The sequence below is a fragment of the Muntiacus reevesi genome, chromosome 3 (genome assembly GCF_963930625.1).
Source record: "Muntiacus reevesi chromosome 3, mMunRee1.1, whole genome shotgun sequence".
NCBI classification, from domain to species: domain Eukaryota; kingdom Metazoa; phylum Chordata; class Mammalia; order Artiodactyla; family Cervidae; genus Muntiacus; species Muntiacus reevesi.
This window is the reverse complement of record NC_089251.1, coordinates 70,801,999-70,825,051: the sequence shown is the minus strand read 5'-3', so window position 1 is coordinate 70,825,051 and position 23,053 is coordinate 70,801,999. Positions and strand designations below refer to the sequence as shown.

Sequence of the window (23,053 nt, the reverse complement as noted above, 5' to 3'; positions counted from 1 at the left end):
TTAGCATCATAGAGAATAAAGTTCAAATCAAGGAAGGTGATAAACCCATTGTAATCTGGTCTTAAAAACACTATGCTCGGGACTTCCCTGGTGGTCCAGTGGCTAATACTACTTGCTTTCAACACAGGGGGCCCAGGTTTGATTCCTGCTGAGGAAACCAGATCTCACATGCCACAAGTAAAACTCTCACATGCCACAACTGAAGTTCCCACATGCCACAACTAAAGATCCTGCATGCTGCAACTAAGACCCAGTGTAGTCAAATAAATAAATATATTAAAAACAGCAACCCCCCCCCCCACCCCGATACGGTCATTTCTATATCACATTAGCTTAACATTCAGAAAACTAAGATCATGGCATCTGGTCCCATCACCTCATGGGAAATAGAAGGGGAGACAGTGGAAACAGTGTCAGACTTTATTTTTGGGGGGCTCCAAAGTCACTGAAGATGGTGACTGCAGCCATGAAATTAAAAGACGCTTACTCCTTGGAAGGAAAGTTATGACCAACCTAGATAGCATATTAAAAAGCAGAGATATTACTTTGCCAACAAAGGTCCGTCTGGTCAAGGCTATGGTTTTTCCAGCGGTCATGTATGGATGTGAGAGTTGGACTGTGAAGAAAGCTGAGCGACGAAAAATTGATGCTTTTGAACTATGGTGTTGGAGAAGATTCTTGAGAGTCCCTTGGACCGCAAGGAGATCCAACCAGTCCATCCTGAAGGAGATCAGTCCTGGGTGTTCACTGGAAGGAGAGATGCTGAAGCTGAAACTCCAATACTTTGGCCACCTCATGTGAAGAGTTGACTCATTGGAAAAGACCCTGATGCTGGGAGGGATTGGGGGCAAGAGGAGAAGGGGATGACAGAGGATGAGATGGTTGGATGGCATCACCGACTCGATGGGCATGAGTTTGAGTAGACTCCGGGAGTCGGTGATGGACAGGGAGGCCTTGCGTGCTGCGATTCATGGGGTCGCAAAGAGTCAGACACGACTGAGTGACTGAACTGAACTGATATCACATTTTGAGAAGAACAGAGGTTCAAGAGAAAAGTATTAAGATTGTGAGAACTTAAGCAGCCATATAATTTAAGTAACAGCCAAGGGAAACTGGAAGGTTACGACTGAGGAAGAGGAAACCCTGCCAAGCATGGAAGGTGGATGACAATATTGGAAAGGTGGTCATGTGGAATGTGGGGTACATCCTGTTTTGCACAAAGAGAATCAGAACGAATGAGAGGAAGCTATAAGAACCTAGAAGTAAGGAATCACAACTGAGTAAATTTAATCACAAATTTACTTAACCAGAATTATATTCCTTTTTATGGAAGAAAAAACACACTTATGGAATGAGCACTTTCATGCTGTTTTCAGCTCGTTCCAGGAATTTGCGGTTTGACGTACAGTAAGATGAAAAAGATGCAAACAAAAGTGTATTTAGTGGCTGCATCTTAAAGTGTGCCAGGGTAGTGGTGCTTAATTTAATGAATAGTAAAATCCAGGAAACACAGGGTCGGTAGTTTTCCTCTGCTTGTCTAAGGATGGGTTTTCCTTTCAAATGCAGTCTTCCTTATGATGCCACTTTGTCCCCAAAGGGTGTCTCAATTACTTTTTAAAAAAATCAATAAAACCACCATTGTATTAAGAAATATTTTATTAACAAAACAGTAAATTCCACTTGCTTAGCATTTCCAATAATGGATAAGTTGGCCTTGCAACAGAAAAACAAAACAAAACAAAACCCTTAGATACCCAATCACACGAAGCACTAGAAGGGTAGGGTCATGTGGCCTTTCTTTGATGTCTTAGGGACTGACCACCTCACACATTATTGTAGTGTTTGTTTTTTTGTCTTTTTTTAAAAAAAAGGCAACACATAACATGGATTAAAAAAGAAGCATACTCAATCAGAAAAGTTACAGTCTAGAGATGTAATCAAATTTATGCCAGGTAGTGTGAAATCCTCTATTAACTTCCAACTACACATGGAACCCTGATACATTTGGTATGAAGATACTTGGGATTTCATTCATGCCTTTTCTCTCCCTAGCTTCTGTTCTTCTCTTTTCTTTGTCCATTCACAAAGAAAGAAGAAAACAAGAAAAAAAAATTGCTAGATTTTGTGTAGGCCATTACATTGGAAATATTTTTACCAACAATATTGCATGAAATTTTAAAATTTATGCTGGAAAGAAACACTGAAATCAATTCCAAACAACATGCTTCAGAGATATACTGCTTAAAAATACCATTATTTCAGTTATTTTCAATCACAATTTAAAATCTTTCCAGATGGAAACTAGTTCAAGTTCAGTAGATCAAATGGAAAAGCAACTGTTTCTTTCAAACCTCAAGATGTAAATGAGTGGTTTTATATTTACCTTCTGTTTCACTGGCTTTCCCTGAGTAAGACTGGATGAGAGGAAAACAGCAACTACAAAGAAATTTATGAATTCTTTAACCTGGCAAATTAAAAAAGAAGAAAACCTGAAACACAAGTAATCAATACTAAATTTTAGTTTCATACCTCTACTTTCTGGGTCATGAAAAGCCTTTAGGACTTTTCATATATGACAATTACTTGGCAACCATAGATGGTGGTGATTTTCTATGAATTATACATATATCTAAGGTGCTGTATGTCTGTAATCCAGGCCACTTCTTGGCTTTTTTCATCAACTGAAGTATCACAAAAGATGTTTTGCATTTTTTTGCCTTTTCTGATTAAAGTAAATTGTAAAATTATTCTTCTCTTCTATAAAATCTAATATTCTTTTAGGAGATGTTAAAGTAATGCAATCAATTTTTACTGAGACATCACCTTCCAATCTAATATTGCATTTCCTTTGCATTGCCTTCTCAGACTAATAATTTATTGCTATGAACATCATTGAAACAATATGCAAAACAAGCGTATAATCTATGTTTCCACTACTTAATGTGTGTTAAACTAAAGCTATATTTAATGATATATATGTAAAACCAGAAAAGTTAAATTATAGTCAATAATCAACAGATAGTGATTTTCTTAAATGGATAGTAATATAGAATCAAAAATTACTGAAAATACTTTTTTAGTTGAGAAAGTGTTTACTTTCCAAAAATGTTTATCATGCACATCAGGTTCAGAGACTATATATATAATTTTATTGGAAACAAAAGTTTTCAATTGTAGCAGCCAGGGTTAAGGTATAGATCAATCAATTTTGCTTCTGCAACCTGCCCACTTAATGGTTCATATTCATGCAGCAATATACCAGTGATAGTTTACTTGATAAGAAAAGGTTCCATTTCTTTAGGGACTAAAATCTTCTGGAAGTTTCCTGGGAGCATATCTCAGTGAAGCAAATCACCCCATTTGTCATCAGTATCTTGGCACAACTATCTTCCTTCCTGCTTTTCAATTTGTCAGTAAATATTTTCTATTATATGTATGTTTGGGTCTTCCATCCTCTCTGACGGATTCCTCTGGATTTGTGTGTGTTTGTGTGTGTGTGTGTGTGTGTGTGCGCGCGCGTGCATGTGCGCGTGCACATATCTGTGATCATGAATGGGAATGTATGTGGGAAATTGAGTATTTGGGGGAGTAAAGATTATAAGATACATATGTATATAGTTTGCCTTCTAATCCACACCTTTCATACAAATACTAAAACTTAATTGCAACAGAATGAAGGCTGCACATGTAAAGGAAAAAAAGTAGCTGAGTCTTTTATATACATTCATACATATCTTCCTTAGAATAAACACTACATTGTAATTTAAAAAAAAATTTAAGTAATTGTGGCAATTTATAATGGTGGCAAAAAAAAAACCACACCCTGAAATAATTGCTGATCTGATGTCATAAAACTCCCTATAGTTAGCAACACTTATAACATTGAATTTACCAAAAAGGGCTGAAGAGCAGAGATATAGTTTGCATTTTCTATACAACAGGCTATAAAACATCACTTATCACAGTCCAGAAAGCACACAGAGATGGATTTTATATAAACATATGTAATAACATATTAAGCGTGCATGAAAATTTCCCAATGATTGCATCTATACCTTCTTGTTTATTTGTTGTTGTTTCTGTTTTGAAATTTTAGTGTGAAAATGTGCCTTATCTTTCACATTGTTGAAAATAAGGCCTCCATACTTTCTTTTCCCTCACAGCCAGAAAGGGGCTTTTTGAATGTGTTCCTACACAAGTCTTCAAAAAAGTCAGCACTTTTTTCAAGTGCAAGTTTGTTTCAGCCACTGTTCCAGTTGTGCCAGGCGGTGAACTCGGAAAAGGTTTGCAGGTGGAGCCACTCAACATGACAGTCTTCTCTGGCCATCAGACTAACTGATTTCTCAGGAAAGCGCTAGCACTTCGGCTAAATCTGGGATCATAGGTAGCTTCTTTTTCTGTGTTGTGATTTGTGTTGTTTTTGTGTTGTACCTCCCGATGTTGTAATACTCCTTTGCTTTATGAATGCATGTGGTCATCACTGTCTTTTAGAAATGTTCCAGCAACATAAAGACAGGCAGAGTAAATTAAAACACTGTGGATGTTAAGGAATTTATTGGCCCCTGTTTTTTTTTTTTTTTTCTTTTTTGGAGAAACAAGAGCATGAGATACTTGTTTTTATTTTTTAAAAACAGTCTTTCCTTCCTGATTGCATTCCCTGTCTTCTTTTGTATGTGCTTCATAAAAAGGAAAGTAAATAAGTTTATATTATGTCTCGGATAAAATGAACACTATTTCTCTACAAGGGTCCTGTTTCAGATCTTGGGCTCAGACGTAATACTCTTTATCCTTGTTCTTCTTGTTCTTGTTGGAGCTTTTAGCACTGCTGGGTTGCTTCTCCTTTACCACAGCCCCATTGGACTGCGCTGAGTTACTGATGTAGTTTCGACTCTCGTCCACGTGGTACGAGCCTTCATCCCGGTTTCTGTACTTGTACATGGCGTAGAGCAGGATGAGGATGCACAGGGCGGCAGCGGCTACAATCCCCACGACCATGCCCGTGGTGCTGCTGGACTCCCGGATCACTTCCGCCGAGCCCGGGTACGGCTCTCTCCCGCCTGCCCGTGTCGGGTTGGCTGTAGCAAAGAGGGGGAGAAAAAACACCGAGTGATTATGGAGTTTCCTGAAGGTCAGAGGGTCACATTTACCATCTATTTTCATGCCTAATGGATAGTGCCTGTGCCCACTGCTCTTGAAAAAGGATACTGGAGCTAGTAAGTGTGGTGATGCCTACACCTAGTGGTCACTAAAAACTAGGGACTGTGAATCATACCATTGAGAGAGCGATCTGTTACCATCTTTTCTTTTTCACAGATCACTTTTGTTTACAGGGTGTTTAAGTGTAGCTCCAAATTAGCTCCATGTAGTTCTAAAGGGCCAAATTGATGTGTTAGGTGAAAAGCAATAAATTCAACATGGAAAATAAAAGTATAGCATCATAAGGACTCTATAATATTAGAGAATAATCATTTAAAGAATCAAATTGATGTTGATACAGACCGCTTATGCCTAACTCTTGACTGAAACAGGATAGTTAAATTTAGGATTACTTCAGAAATCACATTGCCTCCTATTGCAATGAATACAGTATTGAACAATAAGATGAAACAGGCATTTTGAAGAGTCAAACTACCTGCTTTTAAAAGTGTTCTTTTAGTCACAATTTTTAGAAATTAATTTTATCTGTTATACTCTATATACTATCCAACTATGGAGTATAGTTGCTTTACAATGTTAGTTTCTACTGCACAGCAAAGTGAATCAGTTTTATATATACATATATCTCCTCTTTCTTGGATTTCCTTCCCATTGAGGTCACCACAGAGCACTGAGTGGAGCTCCCTGTGTTATATAGTAGGTTCTTATATCATACATGCTTTATCAATAGTATATATATATGTCAATCCCAATCTCCCGAGTCATCCCACTTCCTCCTGTCCCCCTTGGTATCCATACAGTTGTTCTCTATGTCTCGGTCTCTATTTCTGCTTTGCAAATATCATCATTTATGCCATTTTACTATATTCCTCATATACACATTAATATACAATACTTGTTTTTCTCTGACTTACTTCACTCTGTATGACAGTTGCTAAGTTCATCCATGTCTCTACAAATGATTCAGCTTTGTTGCTTTTATGGCTGAGTAATTCCACTGTATACATGTACCACATCTTCTTTATCCACGCCTGTGTTGATGCACATTTAGGTTCTTCCATGTCCTAGCTATTGTAAATAGTGCCGCTGTGAACACTGGGGCACACGTGTCTTTTTGAATTATGGTTTTCTCTGGGGAAAGTAGTGGGATTGCTGGGTCATATAGTAGTTCTATTTTTACTTTCTAAAAGAAACTCCATACTGTTCTCCATAGTGGCTGTTATCAATTTAGATTCTCACTAACAACGCAAGAGGATTCTCTTTTCTCCACACCCTCTCCAGAATGTATTGTTTGTAGATTTTTTGATGATGGCCATTCTGACAGATGTGAAGTGATACCTCATTGCAGTTTTGATTTACATTTCTCTAATAGTGATGTTGAGTACCTTTTCACGTGTTTGTTGGCCATCTGTATGTCTTCTTTGGAGAAATGTCTGTTTAGGTCTTCTGCCCAAATTTTTAATGGGTTGTTTATTTTTTTGAGATTGAGCTGTATGAGATGTTTGTAAAACTCTGGAAGGCTTCATGAATTTGTGTCATCCCTGGTGTCCTACTAATCTCTGTATCATTCAAATTTTAGTATATGTGCTGCGGAAGTGAGCATTACTCACAATTGTACAAACTAAAACAGAACTGATCTCTGTTACTTTTGAAGGTTTATCTGTTTACATAAATATATATGTATATTATTCATTTACTGGCAGTGGTTGAGTGATCACCAAGACCAAGTTTGAGAAGAGAAAGTAAGAAAATATTTTTACATACTTTAAAGACTATCTAGAATGATTTTGACTCAAAATTCAGTACCTAGCAGATGATCATAAATAAAGGGCTGACTGCCTCACTTTTATTCAATTGATAAAACTCTCATTATGTCTTTCCAAAGTATAAAGTTCTTCCTTGGGTACATGAAGTGGATTGCGGGGGCACTCATATTTTTCTCCAAGGCTTAGTCAGTCACAGATAGGGAGAAAAAGTCCTGGGCTTTAGCTTGCAGATTTGTAGGAGAGGGGAATGGTTCTCTTCTTTTACCTTATAAACTTACTATTTAAAACAACTTAGAAGAAAAGGAACTATAGAGAGGTAGTATTCTATCCCATCTCTGATCCCAGGTCATGTTTCTCTAAGGATTTATGTTTTCTCTCTTTCTCTGAGTCTTCATCTTTTCCCTTGTCTTACAGAAAAAAGATAACTTTTCAGATGTAATGAATTAAAAATTCTATAATTTTCAAAATGATATTCTTTGTACATTATGCAGAATGAATTTACATAATCTCAAGATTGAATATATGTATGTGTGTATATGTGGAAGGTTTTGTGTGTATATATACACACACCAGAAATTGAACATTTCACGAAGATTAAAATGGCACTTTTATTACACTATTATTAGTGATTTTTAAAATATTTCTACAAAAGTCCCTATTAGCTATCGGGGACCATTTATCTATCACTTAGCACCATACTGCTTTGTAATTCCATTTTCAAACATCACCAAGATTTCATCTGCCAAATGTGGATTTCTTGCCGTCACTTTCCTTTCCTTCCCCAAATAAAGCCTTACAGATATAGTCACTAACAAAGGAACAGCTTTCAAAGAAGCAATATGCTCTGGAGCTACAAAATGTAGCAGGTGAAACCTTTGTATGCTGAATATATCCCCTGCTTGTTTTACAAAAGCGCATGTAATGTTGCCAAATTAAAACGCCTTGGAGTTGCTTCTGTGGCCAAGGCAGAAGGCGACGGAGACTATAATTCACAGCATTTGATTACAGGAAATTAATTTCCTCTCAAGAACAGAACCTATCGCGGGAACTCTGTCACTACCTGACAAACCAAAGGCAGCACTTTCTCTTTCAAATACCGTCATCTTTGCCAAAGTCTGCCAATTAGCTCAGCAGCTAACTTTCACTAAATGACGACTTTCTACTTGCTCATTTTGTGGAGCATTCTCTCACCATGGTGTCTCAAAAGCTGGAAAAGGGTTTTATTTAAACATTACCTAAGTCATTTGCCCCACCTGACGGAATGCTTTCCTTTTAAACATATTTTCATAATTACCTCACTTTGTCTGTCAGAAGTAAATGGGGAGAAGAGAGATAAAATCCTAATCATATAGTTCATGATAGTCAGACTTGAGAGTTTTAATGGAATGCAGGGTTTACATTTTCTTTTCTTTTTCAAAAAAGATATTTAATTTATTTATTCAGCTGTGCTGGGTCTTAGTTGCAGCAGGCCAGATCTTTAGTTACTGCATGCAGGATTTTTATTTTTTAAGTTGGGGTCACAGAGAACTCTTAGTTGCGGCACATGGGATCTAGTTCCTTGACCAGGGATCGAACCAGCGCCCCCTGCATTAGGAGCATGCAGTCTTACCCACTGAACCAAGAGCGAAGTCTCTACATTTTACATTTTCTAAACTAAGAATATATATGTACTTTTTTTTCCCCCATTTAGGAGTAGGTCTTATAAATGGACTATCTTATCTGAGAATTTTAATCTGATTTTTATCTGCTCAAAAATTTCTGATATGATTTCACAACTGTTGAAGAGGCGTACCAAAACCAAATTGATGGTAAAACTAGAATGAGATGACAAAGACCAAAGCAAAAGCCTCAAATGCTTCTGCTTTGCCATACAGCTATTTGAGAAATGCCTCCCCATTAAGGAAAACACTTGTCTCTTTTGGGACTCCGGCCAAAATGTTGCTTCTCATGCAGTCCTGAAACAACTCTGTAACCCATACATAAACAAGAATTCTAAATATCATGAAAATAACCTACCAATCCCCCACCACAAACCCAATGAAGAAACATTTTACCCCCCTTTTTTCCTGATTCACATTGAAAATTAATAACCACCACAGGTATTATGATAGGTCTATTTGGAATATGCAGTTGCTTCCATATCTAATTGATTATTTAACAATGTTTTCTGCTTAGACTTCCAATCTGAAAGCAAAGTGATAATTTTCTTAATTTTTATGCTAAGATCACTTAAGTATTTACATGCTTAAGAGTTAATGGGACATCTCTCTCAGAGAACAAAAAAGGCTAGAGAAATTTAAATATTTTTATGAATTATAAATGTGGTTTCCCTTACTGATGGTCATTAGTGGTTTATTTTGATGATCACTGAAATATCTCTGAGAAATTTCCTATGAGTTTAATGTAGAGAATAGAATAAATGGCTAAAAAGGCTAGTGTTAGTTGCTCAGTCATGTTTGACTCTTTGTAGCTCACTAGGCTCCTCTATCCACGGAATTCTCCAGACAAGAATACTGGAATGGGTTGCCATTCCCTTCTCTGGGGGATCATCCCGACCCAGGAATTGAACTCAGGTGTCCCACATTGCAGGCAGATTCTTTACTGTCTGAGCTACCAGGGAAGCCTAAAAAGGCTAAACATCTTCTTATATAAATTGGTTAAAAATTTTTTTATTAAAAAATACAGTCATTTCTTCACCATTCATAACAGTATGAAGAAAGAAATCTAATCAGAGACCTCCCTAAGCAATTGTATTTAACGACTTTGGGATTTTGCATTCTCTTTATACTTCCTAGTAAACTAAATTGAGACATTATAAATAACTTTTCAAAATCTATAATGTGTTTTTTTCTCATTAGTGCTAAAAAACAAATAAATAAACTAAATTTTACTTTTACTTGGTCTCCCTTATTTGTTGCAGCAAGTGATGAGAACACTTAAAAAACATGTAAAAGAGAATATGAGAGAGGCGCTACAAGAATGGAATGGGTATAGATTAGCAACAAGTCCCCAAACAGTCAAAAGTTGACTGGTTTGTAGGTAAAGCTAAGCTAACATGACCAACTCATTATATGGGGCTCAGAGGAACAAGGAGCCCAGATCAATGGAAAACTTCAGTAGGACTGATGATGGGCAGTGAATAAGCCAAGGTATTTACATATTATTCGGTATAACTGGAAATGGACAAGTATTCAACTCCACTGGTGGCACGCAGTTTGATCTGAGGATAGCTTGCTAGCAAAAAAAGAAGTAGAGAAGATGAAATATCTTGTTTATTCCCATATGTCCCATTTTAATGATTCATAAAATAAAAGGCAACATGAATTACATATAATTTATATGAACACTATAGTGATAGATTATTTTACTTAACATCTTCCCATGTAATTGTATCGTAAGTTTTGCTGAAGGATGACAATCATCACATATCCCCCAGGAAACAGAATGGAAGTGCTAGGTCTACTACATGTGGGAAAAGTGCACATGTCCTCCTTAATGGCAAGATGAAGACTTTTCATTTTTGCTGATATTTTTGCCTAAGTGACTCAAAAGTACTGGTTGTAGTGGCAAGGACACAAGGCTGTCCCAAGGGTTATAACCTCTTTCATATAAGCCACTTCTCAGCCAAATGGCTATGGGACTATTTCTGGGACTTGTGTAAAGATACCACTCACTTCCCTGGTAGCTCAGATGGTAAAGCATCTGCCTACAATGTGGGAGACCCAGGTTTGATCCCTAGGTTGGGAAGATCCCCTGGAGAAGGAAATGGCAACCCACTCCAGTATTCTTGTCTGGAAAATTTTGCCTGTGTAAAAATAGTGCTATCTTAAGGACAGATAAAAACTGATTTTTAATTCTCTTTCTCTCTCAAATATTCAAGATAGTGCTATCTTAAAGACAGATAAAAACTGATTTTTAATTCTCTTTCTCTCTCAAATATTCAGGAAGATCTGATGGTCTCTAATTCCCCACATGGTCTGTTTTGACCCAAAGTATCAAAAATCCTAAAAGCTAGTACTAAGATTTCTCTCATTTTTCACTATCAAATCATTACTGTGGTTACTTAGAAAGACACTGTATTTCAGGTGCTAGGACAGTTATTAACATATTTCCACATGATACCCTGAATCAATTTTAGGTTACATCAGATAATAATTCACTGTGAAAATGCATAGTAAGTGCAAAAGATATATTCCAGGGCCTTGTGACATAAAAAGAATAATTGCATTTGTTGCTCTGCACAAAAAAATTAAAGTGAAATATTTAAAAATTTAACTTAGCCTTAACGTGCTGCATAGTTTTTTAAAACTACCACCATAGAAAAAGAAACGGTCCTTTTTATTTTGACACAGATCTTGGCACTGTATCTGTGAAAGAGTATTATTTTCCCAAATAGGAACTAATCTAGATCTAGTTAAGAAACACCATGGAACAAACAGGTTTAAGAGACACAATAGGCTGTAAAACAGAGAGGACCCTGTGGTAAATCTCATTTTTCACTAGCTCCTTTGGTTGTCTGTCCCTACTCCATGCTCCTGCCTGCCTTCTCTCGTGCTGACTTCCTCCCCTTCCCTAGCTCTTCTCTGCATCCCTCTCTCAGCTCTTGATACCTTTCTAGATGGCCCCCAGAGAGCACAGTGATCCCCTCACTGGGTAAATGAAGAAGGCCAGGCCAGCGAGGTCAGAACTCTGCCTTTTGAAGCTGGTGCCTTACTCAGCTGGGTGTTCAATGAGGAACAAAACTTATTGCCAAGTTCCTGATTTCACATGACACTTTAAAACTGCCCCAACTGTCAAAAAAAAACTCTCAACGTAATTGTTTCATTAAAATACAGTTTTGGTGCTTTAAATAGGCCTGCTTTACTTTAACTTCCTAAATTTGTTTACAGAATGAAATTCAAAGTTTTATCAAAGAAATAATGTTTTCTTACAATTAAAAAGAACTTTGATTATGAAGATGGTAAGATGAGGAGCAGGTTAGGCCATTCAGCTTTGCACCTGAGCCTGTCCTTACCAGTTTGCCAGTTTGTGTCCAGTCTGGTCATAACCTTAGTCTATACACAGGGCGAGAATAAAGCCCTCATATTGTCTCTGAAAGATGATTCACAACTGAAGTTCTAAAATAACTCTTCATTTTGAAAGGTACATTTTCAAACATTAATGAGTTTTTCCAAGTAGGTTTCACTGTGCAGTGGAAAGAATCTGAAATCCATCTGAGGTTGAAACAGAGCAATTAAATTAATTTTGTTATTAAAAAACAAAACAGCTCTTGATTTATGTTTTTACATAATGTTTTACAAGAGAAACAATGCTTAAAGTCCTAATTCCTGTTACAGAAAATGAGGTGGGTAGTGGAAACTTGTATTTCACCAAGGCAATAACCATGTCATCAGACGCTCTTTTTATCACTCAAATTGTCAGTTTTATGAAAATATTTTGTATACTTGATGAGTGGTTCTTTCACTGTAATCTTATTGTATTCATGCTGTTTCCAAAGTTAGCTTTTCAGGGTGAGATCATGGTTCCCAGGCCATTTGTATTGTTGGTTTTATTTCTTCAATATTCAGTTCAGTTCAGTTCAGTCGCTCAGTCATATCTGACTCTTTGTGACCCCATGGACTGCAGCATGCCAGGCCTCCCTGTCCATCACCAACTCCCGAAGTTTACTCAAATTCATGTCCATTGAGTCAGTGATGCCATCTAACCATCTCATCTTCTGTCATCCCCTTCTCCTCCTGCCTTCAATCTTTCCTAGCATCAGGATGTTTTCAAATAAGTCAGCTCTTCCATTCAGGTGGCTAAAATATTAGAGTTTCAGCTTCAACATCAATCCTTCCAATGAACATTCAGGACTGATTTCCTTTAGGATGGACTGGTTGGATCTCCCTGTGGTCCAAGGGACTCTCAAGAGTCTTCTCCAAAACCACAGTTCAAAAGCATCCATTCTTCGGCAATCAGCTTTCTTTATAGTCCAATTCTCACATTCATACATGACTACTGGAAAACCATAGCCTTGACTAGATGGACCTTTGTTGGCAAAGTAATGTCTCTGCTTTTTAATATGCTATCTAGGTTGGTCATAACTTTCCTTCCAAGGACTAAGTGTCTTTTAATTTCATGGCTGCAGTCACCATCTGCAGTGATTTTGGAGCCCCCGAAAAATAAAGTCAGCCCCTATTTCCACTGTTTCCCCATCTGTTTGCCAGGAAGTGATGGGACCAGATGCCATGATCTTTATTTTCTGAATGTTGAGCTTTAAGCCAACATTTTTCACTCCCCTCTTTCACTTTCATCAAGAGGCTCTTTAGTTCTTCTTCACTTTCTGCCATAAGGTGGTGTCATCTGCATATCTGAGGTTATTGATATTTCTCCCAGCAATCTTGATTTCAGCTTGTGCTTCTTCCAGCCCAGCGTTTCTCATGATGTACTCTGCATATAAGTTAAATAAGCAGGGTGACAATATACAGCCTTGACATACTCCTTTTCCTATATGGAACCAGTCTGTTCCATGTCCAGTTCTAACTATTGCTTTCTGACCTGCACACAGATTTCTCAAGAGGCAGGTCAGGTGGTCTGGTATTCCCATCTCTTTCAGAATTTTCCACAGTTTATTGTGATCCACACAGTCAAAGGCTTTGGCATAGTCAATAAAGCAGAAACACAAGTTTTTCTGGAACTCTCTTGCGTTTTCGATGATTCAGCGGATGTTGGCAATTTGATCTCTGGTTCCTCTGCCTTTTCTAAAAACAGCTTGAACATCTGGAAGTTCATGGTTCACGTACTGTTGAAGACTGGCTTGGAGAATTTTGAGCATTACTTTGCAAGCTTGAGAGATTAGTGCAATTTTGCAGTAGTTTGAGCATTCTTTGGCATTGCCTTTCTTTGGGGTTGGATTGAAAACTGAAGTCCTGTGGCCAATGCTGCATTTTCCAAATTTGTTGGCATATTGAGTGCAGCACTTTCACAGTGTCATCTTTTAGGATTTGAAATAGCTCAACTGGAATTCTGTCACTTCCACTAGTTTTCTTCCTAGTGATGCTTCCTAAGGCCCACTTGACTTCACATTCCAGGATGTCTGGCTCTAGGTGATTGATCACACCATCATGATTATTTGGGTGGTGAAGAGCTTTTTTGTACATTTCTTCTGTGTATTCTTGCCACATCTTCTTAATATCTTCTGCTTCTGTTAGGTCCATACCATTTCTGTCCTTTATTGAGCCCATCTTTGCATGAAATATTCCCTTGGTATCTCTAATTTTCTTGAAGAGATCTCTAGTCTTTCCCTATTGTTTTCCTCTATTTCTTTGCACTGATCACCGAGGAACGCTTTCTTATCTCTCCTTGCTATTCTTTGGAACTCTGCATTCAAATGGGTGTATCTTTCCTCTTTTTTGCTTTTGGCTTCTCTTCTTTTCACAGCTATTTGTAAGGCCTCTCCAGACAGCCATTTTGCTTTTTTGCATTTCTTTTTCTTGGGGACGGTCTTGCTCCCTGTCTCTTACGCAATGTCATGAACCTCCATCCATAGTTCATCAGGCAGTCTATCAGATCTAGTCCCTTAAATCTAGTTCTCACTGCCACTGTATAATCGTTAGGGATTTTATTTAGGTCATACCTGAATGGGCTATTGGTTTTCCCTATTTTCTTCTATTTCAGTCTGAATTTTGCAATAAGGAGTTCATGATCTGAGCCACAATCAACTCTCTGTCTTGTTTTTACTGACTGTATAGAGCTTATAGACTATATATTTCTTTAATATAGACTGTTAGTATATACATACATCATCGACTGTGACCCTGTCATATGAAGGGTGAAGCAAGAGTTTCACTATATATTGATATTGAAAATGCAGCTTTTAAGCTTCAAGGAAAAAAGAATTGTAAGAGATCATCAATATTAAGAAATAATAAAGAAAATACACCAATGATTTAAAAAAATGGAACTTGAGCTATATATTTCAGATACGGAGGAGTAGATAAAGGATCATAAAACTCCATTATGCTCAACATATATCACTCTGGTACCCTAAATTATTAGATCTTCTGCCTTAAATAATCCTTTTTAAACACTAATGGAAAGATGCATTTACTGAACTGTTTGTCACTTAAGAGTCTTTGACTAGTCTTTCTTATCAGAAATCAATTAATTTTAAATTTCTGTCTCCACCCCACTGAAGAAAAAGAATTGCCTAAAATGATCTCATTAGACCATAGTTCTGCACTGCATCTTAATAGATGTGAAAGTTATTATAATTCTAGGCTAGCCTTGAAAATGGTTTCAGATTTATAAGGGAAGATTTGACTTTTCCAGTACCTAGTTTCATTAATACTGTGAAAAGAAAATTGGAATTGCAGGTTCCTGTGGTGTTTGTGAATTGAGATTAGCAGTTCTTTCCCCATAACCAAAAAGATAAAAATATTACGTTTTTTCATTCTTGTATTTCAATACAACACATGCCAAAAAAAACAAAAAACAAAAAACAAAAACAAAAAACAGCGATCAGGTAAAGACTCATACAAACTCATGTCTAAATGCCACAGCTGCAGAAAGCAGGTCGGCGGCGATTTATACGATATGCACTAATTTCAACTCATCCTGTGGTTTCTTGAGAGGTGGTGCTGGATATTTCAAATCCCTCCCAGTTTCATCTTCCCTGCCATCAGATCCATCCATGCCCTGCACATTTTGATGTCTACTATTGCAGGTCAGACTGCTTGAGGGAGGTCATGTCTAGTATATCTCAATCCCTACTCAATCAACTAGAGATCAAGAAAGAACTTGGAAATCAATAAAACTTTACCACCTGCCTGGCTGCTGGGACTAAAAGTTTTCTCAACTACTTTCAAAACCACCAAAGCAAAGCATGTGTTTGAAGGGAAGTCCAATGTTGTGGGATTGAGATGATGACTGTCTTCACCAGACATCTAGGCACTGCATGAGAAGCAATGTGAGCCACAGAAAAATGTGTTTTGTGCCTGAAGAATAGGGAGCACCTCCTAGGGCAGCTGTTATCTCAAATGGCACCACACAGAATAGAAAAAGCAATGGACAATCACATCATTTGTGACTTTGGTGACCCTGAAAATAAACAGAGGGGCACACATTCTCCCTCATCTCTGGGGGAAGCCAGGGGATCATGACTGTGTGTCCACAGCTTGATCATCTGCAAGCTTCATAGACTTTTTGCATGGTCTTTGTACCCATAAATTCTTACCAGAATCCTTGAAATTGTCATGGTATTTACTAAAGTACCACTGTTCTACAAGCTCTTCATGGTCTGCCTACAGCTACGTATTCAAATTTGTCTTCCATTTTTCTCAAAGAAAGTAACAGTTATAATTTTATTGCTGTCTCCCAATTCCCATACACCAATAAAAGTTTTATCTTCATGCCTGGCTCTTATGACCTTTCTTTTCTAGCCTGGCTGAACATTACTTATTTCTCAGACTTAGCTTAAATGCTTCATCATTTATGGTGTCCTCTCTATGAATATTCACTCCTGCTGTCAACCAGTTATATGAAGAGCTATTGCTATGTTCCAGGGACTATACTAAGTCCCAAGGGAAGAGGTTTTAACCAAACACACTTGATGCCTTCCCTCATGAACCCTGAAATATAATGAGGGAAAGATTTACACAACAAAAAAAGCACACAATTAGGCTGAAAGCAATAACTGAAATGTGTCATGAAGGAAAATGACAAGAACCATGCAGGAGCAGAGCAGAGGTTTCTGATTTAGACTGGGGAGTCAAGTAGACTTTCTGAGGCTGTAATATTTATGCATATATGGAATGACTTTGAGAAAGAAAGGAGTTTGCTTTTCAGGAACTAAACTAATGCCAGATTGGAGGTGGCATATTGATTTTTAGGGGAAAGTGAGATGTAATTTGAAGGTGGACATGAAACTTTCATAGATCATAGTCCTTGGAATGAAGCCATGCATCAAAAGATCATCACACTTGACTGCATAAACAATAATAATTTTATGTGGAAAAAAGTGTCACTAATGAAGTGAACAATAGACTGGTTCCAAATAGGAAAAGGAGTAAGTCAAGGCTGTATATTGTCACCCTGCTTATTTAACTTATATGAAGAGTACACCATGAGAAATGCTGGACTGGAAGAAGCACAGGCTGAAATCAAGATTTGTGGGAGAAATATCAATAACCTCAGATATGCAGATGACACCACCCTTATGGCAGAAAGTGAAGATAAACTAAAAAGCCTCTTGATGAAAGTGAAAGAGGAGAGTGAATAAGTTGGCTTAAAGCTCAACATTCAGAAAATAAAGATCATGGCATCTGGTCCCATCACTTCATGGGAAATAGATGGGGAGACAGTGGAAACAGTGTCAGACTTTATTTTTTTGGGCTCCAAAGTCACTGCAGATGGTGACAGCAGCCATGAAATTACAAGACGCTTAGTCCTTGGAAGGAAAATTATGACCAACCTAGATAGCATATTAAAAAGCAGAGACATTACTTTGCCAACAAAGGTCCATTTGGTCAAGGCTATAGTTTTTCCAGTGGTCATGTATGGATGTGAGAGTTGGACTGTGAGGAAAGCTGAGCACCAAAAAATTGATGTTTTTGAACCTTGGTTTTGGAGAAGACTCTTGAGAGTACTTTGGACTGCAAGGAGATCCAACCAGTCCATCCTAAAGGAGATCAGCCCTGGGTGTTCATTGGAAGGACTGATGCTGAAGCTGAAACTCCAATACTTTGGCCACCTCATGCGAAGAGTTGACTCATTGGAAAAGACCCTGATGCTGAGAAGGACTGGGGGCAGGAGGAGAAGGGGATGACAGAGGATGAGATGGCTGGATGGTATCACTGACTCAATGGACATGTGTTTGAGTAAACTCCAGGAGTTGGTGATGGACAGGGAAGCCTGGCGTGCTGCGATTCATGGGGTTGCAAAAAGTAGGACACGACTGAGTGACTGAACTGAATTGAACTGAATAAAGTGAAAATGCAGATTAGAAAGGAGAAATATCTATAGTACATATGACAGACCAAGAGTTAACACCTCTAAAATATAAAAACATGTATCAAGTGCTATGAACAAAGGCAAAAACCCACTGGAAAAATGGACAAAAATAGAGACATGCAAGTGGAGAACAGAAGATCCAAATGGTTGATAAATGGGTAGGAGAGGATGCCCAGTTTCACTAGAAGGTAAGTCAGAATAAAATAAGGACATATTTTTTTCCCCAACAAACTTGGAAGAATAAAGTGAATTAAGGTGATAATTTGGTTAGAACACTTGCTTGGGAAATAAATAACTGTGCTGGTGAGAATATGAATTTCTCAATTTTTAGAAAGTAATCTAACATCTATTACAATTTAAAAAAGATTAAATTGCAGCTGGGTGATGGGTGGATGTGAGTTCATTATACAATTCTTTCTAATTTAGTTTATGTTTGAAATTTACAACAGTAATATTAAAAAATGCACAAATATTTTCATCAAGCAGCCTCAGTTTTGAGAATATAGTCTAAAGAATTAAATACACCAGCATGCATATAAATGCCGGATGTTTGCTGATGATGTTGTGAGAAAAAAAAGAGGAAAGGACAACTTAAAAGCTCATTAACAGGGCTATGATTGAGTAAATTATTCCAATAATTTATTGGACACCCATATTATGGCATACCTATCCCCCAGATTTTTAACAGAGTTAAAAATAGGAATTGGAGAAAATTCTGTTGAATTGAAAGATGTCCATAATACATTAGGAAAGGAGAAAATCAAATTTAATTCATAGAGTATGCTTCTAATTTTTATGTGACAAGAGAGAAAAACAACTCTTTATTTATATATGTTCATAGGAATACGGTGAAGGTGTATGAAAGATTCATGCCACGCTGTTATGATTGGTTAATGTATGGAGGTGGGAGAAAAGGGAAAAATAAAGCTAAACAGAAAAAAATAATTAAAAATTCCAAGAAATATGTATTAAGTAACAATTTACTAGGCACTACATAAGACATTAATACCAAGGTACACAAAACAGCCTTAGGTTCCACCTTATTAGAACTTTCAGGATATTCAAAATTAAACAGAAAATGTAAGAAAACAAACAACAAATTTAATTAAAAAAAATAACATGAGAAGGCACAAATACTGTGTACTAAGAAAGATAATAAAGAGGGTGGGGTCAGGACATCAGCTGTCCCAGTAGAAGGTAACTGTCCCAATAGAAGTTATTTGGGATGAGCATTAATGGAGCAGGACCCAGGCCTCCCAGTGTGAACCCTGGAAAGCCATCAAGTATTTCTCAAGAAGCAAGACATGGGATAGAATAGCTTGAAGTTGGAAAAAAAAAACCATAAATCAAGAAGACACATGGGAGAATTTGCGGAAAATCCAACTTTATCCTCATCTCTCAACCATATACTACACCATCCACTTTAGTATGGATCCTTTATTACTGTGAAAGCTTACACTTCTATTGCTTTGTTAATTCTCTTCCACACTAGACTGCTAGTCTTTTGATAGTTTCCTGTGACTCTGTTTCTCTTTCCCACCACTTTCCTCCGCCCCAAACACTGAATGAAGACTGAACACAGAAGGTGCAAAATGTGTTTTCTGACTGAATAGAGGAAGAGATTTTTCTAAGTTTATAAATTTTCAGGAGTGGACTGGGATGGATGTAATCATTAAGAAAATGTGAGAGATCTTTGATTTCAAAGCTTTGAGTAAAGGTAGTAAACAAGCAGGTAAAACATTGATGATGATATTGCATACTTCTTTATAAAATGCTTTTATCTCAATACTTTCGTAACACCCATCTCCTGTAATATCTTCAGTAAAAGAAGTAATGATAGTGTTTATTTAATTAAACCAGAAAACACATCTCTGCTTAAGTAAATGGGAATCATTGTACATCAATGCAACTATCAGCTGTGTTTACTTTTCGTAAGGCTTAGATGCTAAAGAATTTGCCTGCAATGTGGAAGACCTGAGTTTGACCCCTGGGTCAGGAAGATCCCCTCAAGAAGGGACTGGCAACCTTCTCCAGTATTTTTGCCTGAAGAATCCAGTGGACAGAGGAGCCTGGCAGGCTGAAGTTCATGGGGTCACAAAGAGTGGGACACGACTGAATGACTAACATTTTCACTTTTCTTTCAAGCCTCCATATATAAGTTGCTTAAATTCCAGTGACTAAGCGCCAAATTATTTAAAGTCAATCAGGTTAGTAGTCTTCAGTTTGATTTGTTTGGGTGCCTAATATTTATATTAACCTTATCTGATATCCACAGCACTACAAATAGTTGAGAGCTAATTTGGAGCTCTTTTCTCAAACTCAGCAAAGCAGCTTCAGAAGTTTCTAGGGTACTTTTTTACTCCTGTGGCTATTAGAGTGAGATGGTTGAAAAGGGCCTCATCAGTCAGGCCAGGTCAAACTTTCCGTAACTGTCAAGTAGAAGAAAAGCCATTTGGCAATAATTGAGAAAGTTGGTTTCAAAGCAAGGGGGCCTGGTGATTCTATATCATATATTCTATATTGTGCTTTTCATCAAAATGTACCACATTTCAGTAAATGCAAGAGGAGTTATATTTTGAAATAGTGATGGTACTCCTCCATTATTGATTTCAAGTCAACTAAACTCTTTGATAGCAAAATAGTTTCTTTCCCTGGAAGTTCACTGACTAAAACACCTAGAAATACATGCACTGAGAAATCACTTTTCTTAGGATGTATTTAGTTTTTGTTTTTGTTTTTTTTTTAAATATGGAAAGTTGAACAGTCACTTTACTCAAAACCAGGGGATTCATTCCAAGGAATTCTCAGGTCTGGAACCAGGAATCTGGGAGGAACCTGGCTTCTAGTAGGATGAAAATGGCACTGTGATTATAGCTGCAGTAATGAGGAGTGTGTGTATGAGTGTGTATACGCACATATGTACGTAAATCTTACAGCATTCCTTCCAGTTCTCTGACAGAAGTTGCTACAGTCACCTTTATTTTCTCATAACTTATAGGTAAAGTCGGGCTTCTGAAAACTCCACAGAAGATTTCATAATACCTTGGGATTAACTTACTCAAATACATTAAATTATTATAAACCCTTTTGTTAATTTCCTCTCAAATGATGCATGGCTTTACCTTTAGTAGATAGAGTTTCATGTGACTTAACAGTCAACTGATGCTCAATATGTGCTACTCTGCCTTCTGACACTGCAATGTTGAAATTTTTTTTATTGTTCTATTTAGTTAGTAGCTGTTACCTCTATTGAATTATTATATATGGTAGGCTCTGGGATTTGCACTTTATCCAATTTATTCCTCATAGTGACTTGTAGTTGTTACTACAACTTTATAGGAAAGGAAACTGAGTCTCAGAGGTCATGCTATGTGGCTTCACAAGTGACACAGACAAAATTCAAACTCCAGTGTGTCTCTGGCTGTTACAGTTTTATGCATTCAATATGTCAGCACTTATGACTGTGTTTATCAGTATCCCCAATTTTTCCCTTTCCTGAAGAACTGAATCCTTTTAAGCCTCTCATCTAAGCAGTGTCCAGTTCTACGTCTTCCAGCCACATTCCACCCACCTCCTGCCATCTATCTGTCCTTTGCAGTAAAAGGAGTTTGCATTCCCACAGACTCTTAGGAAAGAATAGTAAAGTGGAGAAATAATAATTTTTTTTTTTTTTAGATCTAGTCCAGGCACTGCCCCTAATTTACTGAATGATTCTTCGAACTTCATTATCCTCTGCTCACATTTTTTTCATCAGAGATATAACAGTGATACATTATTTATCTCCCAGGATCACTCTGAGGATCCTACCAGGTAGATAAATGTGCGAGTGCTCTGAGGAAGATAAAGTGCCATGTAAAAACAATGCTGGTCTGATTATCTGCCCTGTGTCTTCTACACAAAGGGGACTGAATCAGCAGCCTTCCCAACAATAAGAGTTTTGTGATACATCCAGCATACCATGGTCAGTCAGCCATAGCAGTGTCCAGTTCCACCGGGAATGTTATCTCTGAGGAGGTCTCTCTATTCATTCTTTCATGAATGGAGGCCCCGTGAATTCAGGTGGCAAAATGACCATTTATACCAAGGGACCTGTTGTTCCAGGCCATTAATTGTTAAGTTGCATGTGGAGCTTGTTTCTGTTTATCTGTGAAACATTCTACCTTTATGGATCAGCACTCTCCAACTCCCACAGTCGGAGTGAATTAAATTTCTCTCACTTTCAAAATTTTATTACAAGATTTTATGTTTCTAGGTATCAGGAAATCAATCACCTGAGACCACTCTTTGGTCATATCTGACAGAGAAGCTTATTATCATGGAAATAAGATCTGTTTCAATTAGGTTTTAGGGTTTCTTTCTAAAATGATTAGGTCATTTCTTCTTGTTTTCTTTCCTTCCCTGCTCTGGAATTCTATGTTGTACTCTGGATGAAACCCACAGCAGAATTCCTATAGCAGAGTTGTATGCTGGGTTCTCAGAGCCCTGTCTCTTGCCAGGCTTTCTGGACAGCTTTTATATAAGTGCAGGTCATTCTGGGTGAGGGGGCAGTGTGCAGTTTTCCTGATTTAAAACTGGGTCTCCTCACTTTGGGTGATCATCTTTATATTCCTGTCATGAAGCGATTGCTGTCTCAATTTTCTTTTGTTGGGAAAAGTCATATTCTTTTTGGTTAAAGTGCAATAGCTAAGGTGAAAGATTAGACAGCTTCCCTACTGAGCCCATTAGAAGGAGGCATGTCAAGCCTAGAATTGGGGAATATGGAAGACAAGCCATCCATCTTGAGGGGAAGGGTATGGTGGCTCTGCCAAGTTAAGTCACTTTAGCCCAGAACATTTCTGAAGGTCTTAGGAGGCAGAGCTAGTCAATTATAATAGCCTGGGGGAAGGTTAATCATTTCTTCTCTCAGAAACTCTGTGGGGCAGAGTCCTGCATTAAATTCTGCCCCCACCCAAATAAAAATAACAGATGATATGTGTCCTCTTGCCATTTTAGCAACCTACACACATCTAACTGAAGCACTGCTCTTGTCTTATTAGTTTCATAATGGCTACTGAGAAAAGTCTGATGCTGCTAGAATCCAGAAAGAGTTTACAAAGCTTTCTAGATGCTAAAGTGTTAATTACTAAGATTTTTTCACCCTT

The 23,053-nt window shown here is 37.5% G+C and overlaps 1 protein-coding gene across 22 annotated transcripts in view; it reads right to left on the bottom strand.

Moving 5' to 3' along the window:
- Positions 1-4,007: 4,007 nt before the first annotated feature.
- The window catches only part of NRXN1 (neurexin 1), a 1,155,776-nt gene continuing 1,136,730 nt past the window's right edge, over positions 4,008-23,053 (bottom strand). For all 22 annotated transcript variants that reach the window (XM_065927354.1, XM_065927345.1, XM_065927343.1 and 19 more), the window contains one exon: positions 4,008-5,075. In XM_065927354.1, coding sequence (XP_065783426.1) covers positions 4,768-5,075 — 308 coding nt within the window. In that variant the 3' untranslated portion in view covers positions 4,008-4,767. The remainder of the gene's footprint in view (positions 5,076-23,053) is intronic.